Source organism: Pteropus vampyrus, unplaced genomic scaffold (genome assembly GCF_000151845.1).
Source record: "Pteropus vampyrus isolate Shadow unplaced genomic scaffold, Pvam_2.0 Scaffold28, whole genome shotgun sequence".
Classification (NCBI taxonomy): Eukaryota; Metazoa; Chordata; class Mammalia; order Chiroptera; family Pteropodidae; genus Pteropus; species Pteropus vampyrus.
In genome coordinates this window covers 410,839-412,768 of record NW_011888809.1, presented here as the reverse complement: position 1 = coordinate 412,768, position 1,930 = coordinate 410,839, and the positions used below count along the sequence as shown (strand labels likewise).

General features: G+C 47.4%; 1 protein-coding gene across 2 annotated transcripts in view; it reads left to right on the top strand.

Moving 5' to 3' along the window:
* DPYSL5 (dihydropyrimidinase like 5) overlaps nt 1-1,930 on the top strand; it is a 74,808-nt gene that overhangs the window by 49,396 nt on the left and 23,482 nt on the right. For both annotated transcript variants that reach the window (XM_011356513.2, XM_011356514.1), the window contains exon 3: nt 832-990. In XM_011356513.2, coding sequence (XP_011354815.1) covers nt 832-990 — 159 coding nt within the window. The remainder of the gene's footprint in view (nt 1-831; nt 991-1,930) is intronic.

Below are 1,930 nucleotides of genomic sequence, written 5' to 3'. Positions count from 1 at the left end.
CTTTGGTCAGTGCTGGTTTTGGAAGCTCATGGAGGTCGCCTGACCAAACTGGTTTAAAAAAGGAGGGAGGAGAGGATCTTTAATACAGATTTGGTCATTATTCCTAGGAGTATGCTTTGTGATTGATCACAAGAGAAGCTTTTTAAAGATTTCTTTTCAAGTGGTATCTTGTAGAGAGAGTAGATAGGGTAAATTTCACTGATAAATCATACAGGGATCTAAAAAGTGCTCTCTCTCAAACAAGGTAGATGGAAATGAAGTTCATGTGCTTGGAAAAACTGAAGACAAAGACTTTGATGTTGAAGACACGTATGAAAATTTTGAATAGAATTATTTCATAAACTCTGAGAGAATAAAACAAAACAATATAGCCAAATCGATATTTTATTCATTGTGGTTTAAATATATGTGTGTAACTAAATAAATATTATAAGTAGATACTCGATCATTGTTAATGTCATATGTAAATATTTGATTGTGCCGTCTATATATTCAGGTTGGCCAAAAATCATGTGCATGTGGGGGGAGATCTTCTCATTGGGAAATAGGGGTTGGATAATATGCTTAGTGGTTTTTCCAAAGTGCAGAGCTCCAAGATGAGGAAGAAACAAGTTTGTGTGCCGGATCCCCAGTAGTGATAGTTACACCCCGGCTCCTGCACCTCCAGAAAGCTCCTACAGTTTCCGAAACATTGCTGCATTTGGGCCTCAGCCTCTTGTGAGGTAGAGTCTGTGGTGGTCCTGAATGTCTACCCAAGGACCCCATGTCTCCCCATGTCAGAGGCTTGGGCGTGGGAAGAGGTGTGATGAGACTGCTTTTCTGTCTCCCCAGGCAGCCCTAGTTGGAGGGACCACCATGATCATCGGCCACGTCCTGCCTGACAAGGAGACCTCCCTTGTGGATGCCTATGAGAAGTGCCGGGGTCTAGCTGACCCCAAGGTCTGCTGTGACTACGCCCTCCACGTGGGGATCACCTGGTGGGCACCCAAGGTAACCGTGGAATCTTAAAAGAAAAACAAATGCTCTTTTAGGCAGAGGGGCCATTTGGTGGCAGCCAGCTCGGGTGTGGTGTTCTCTCGCAGGTGGGGGACACCTCTCCCACCACCATTCTAACCCCACCAAAAGCAAAAGAAAATAAACTCGTGATTCTACAAGGGGGTGCGTGGACCTGTCCTGCCTAATTTAAAGAGCCAGCTTTCCAACAGATACAAAGTTTACAACAGGAGACCTCCGGACTGGCTCCTCGCTCTGACCCCAAGACTTTCAGAGTCTCCAAATGCTTAATATTAAAATGCCTCTGACACCAATGGGGATGCTGCTGAGTGATGGGCTCAGCAAGGGTCAGGCTCTGAGGGTCGTATCGTTTTTGTGCTGGGAGTGACAGCACTGAGCTGAGGTCTCAGAACAGAGGGTCCTGTCCTGGCTTGGTGCTGCCTGGTTAAAATGGACTGGGGCACTTCCTTCCTACTGGAGCCCAGCTTCTGCTCCGAGAGCCCTGAGGCTGCTCCTGGTGTATGGCCTAAGCTGGCTCCCGCTGAGCCCTTTCTCAGCTCAGCCCATGCCCCTGGCCCCTGGCTTTCCTGCCACAGGCCGCAGGGCCGGAGTCCAGTCCCCTCTTCCCACATTCCCACTTCTTGCTCTTCCTGAAAATAGACAGACAGGCAAGTAGATTTTGCTTTGTTTCTGGGGTTTTACTGCTTATTACCCCCAGGGAAGCAACCTGGATATTCATTCTTTCATTGATTATTTATTCATCGCCACGTGTCAATTCTTGGGTGGATGCCCCGGAGTCATAAAAATAAATAAGCATTAAGAAGTTTTACGAAATTCTTCAGCTGTGGACCCTGGTCTGAAGGGCCTGGCTCCCTTCTGAGAGGGTCGTTCACAGCCTCGCTGTATTTCTGTCCTCGGGTCCCTTCCGTTATTTCAA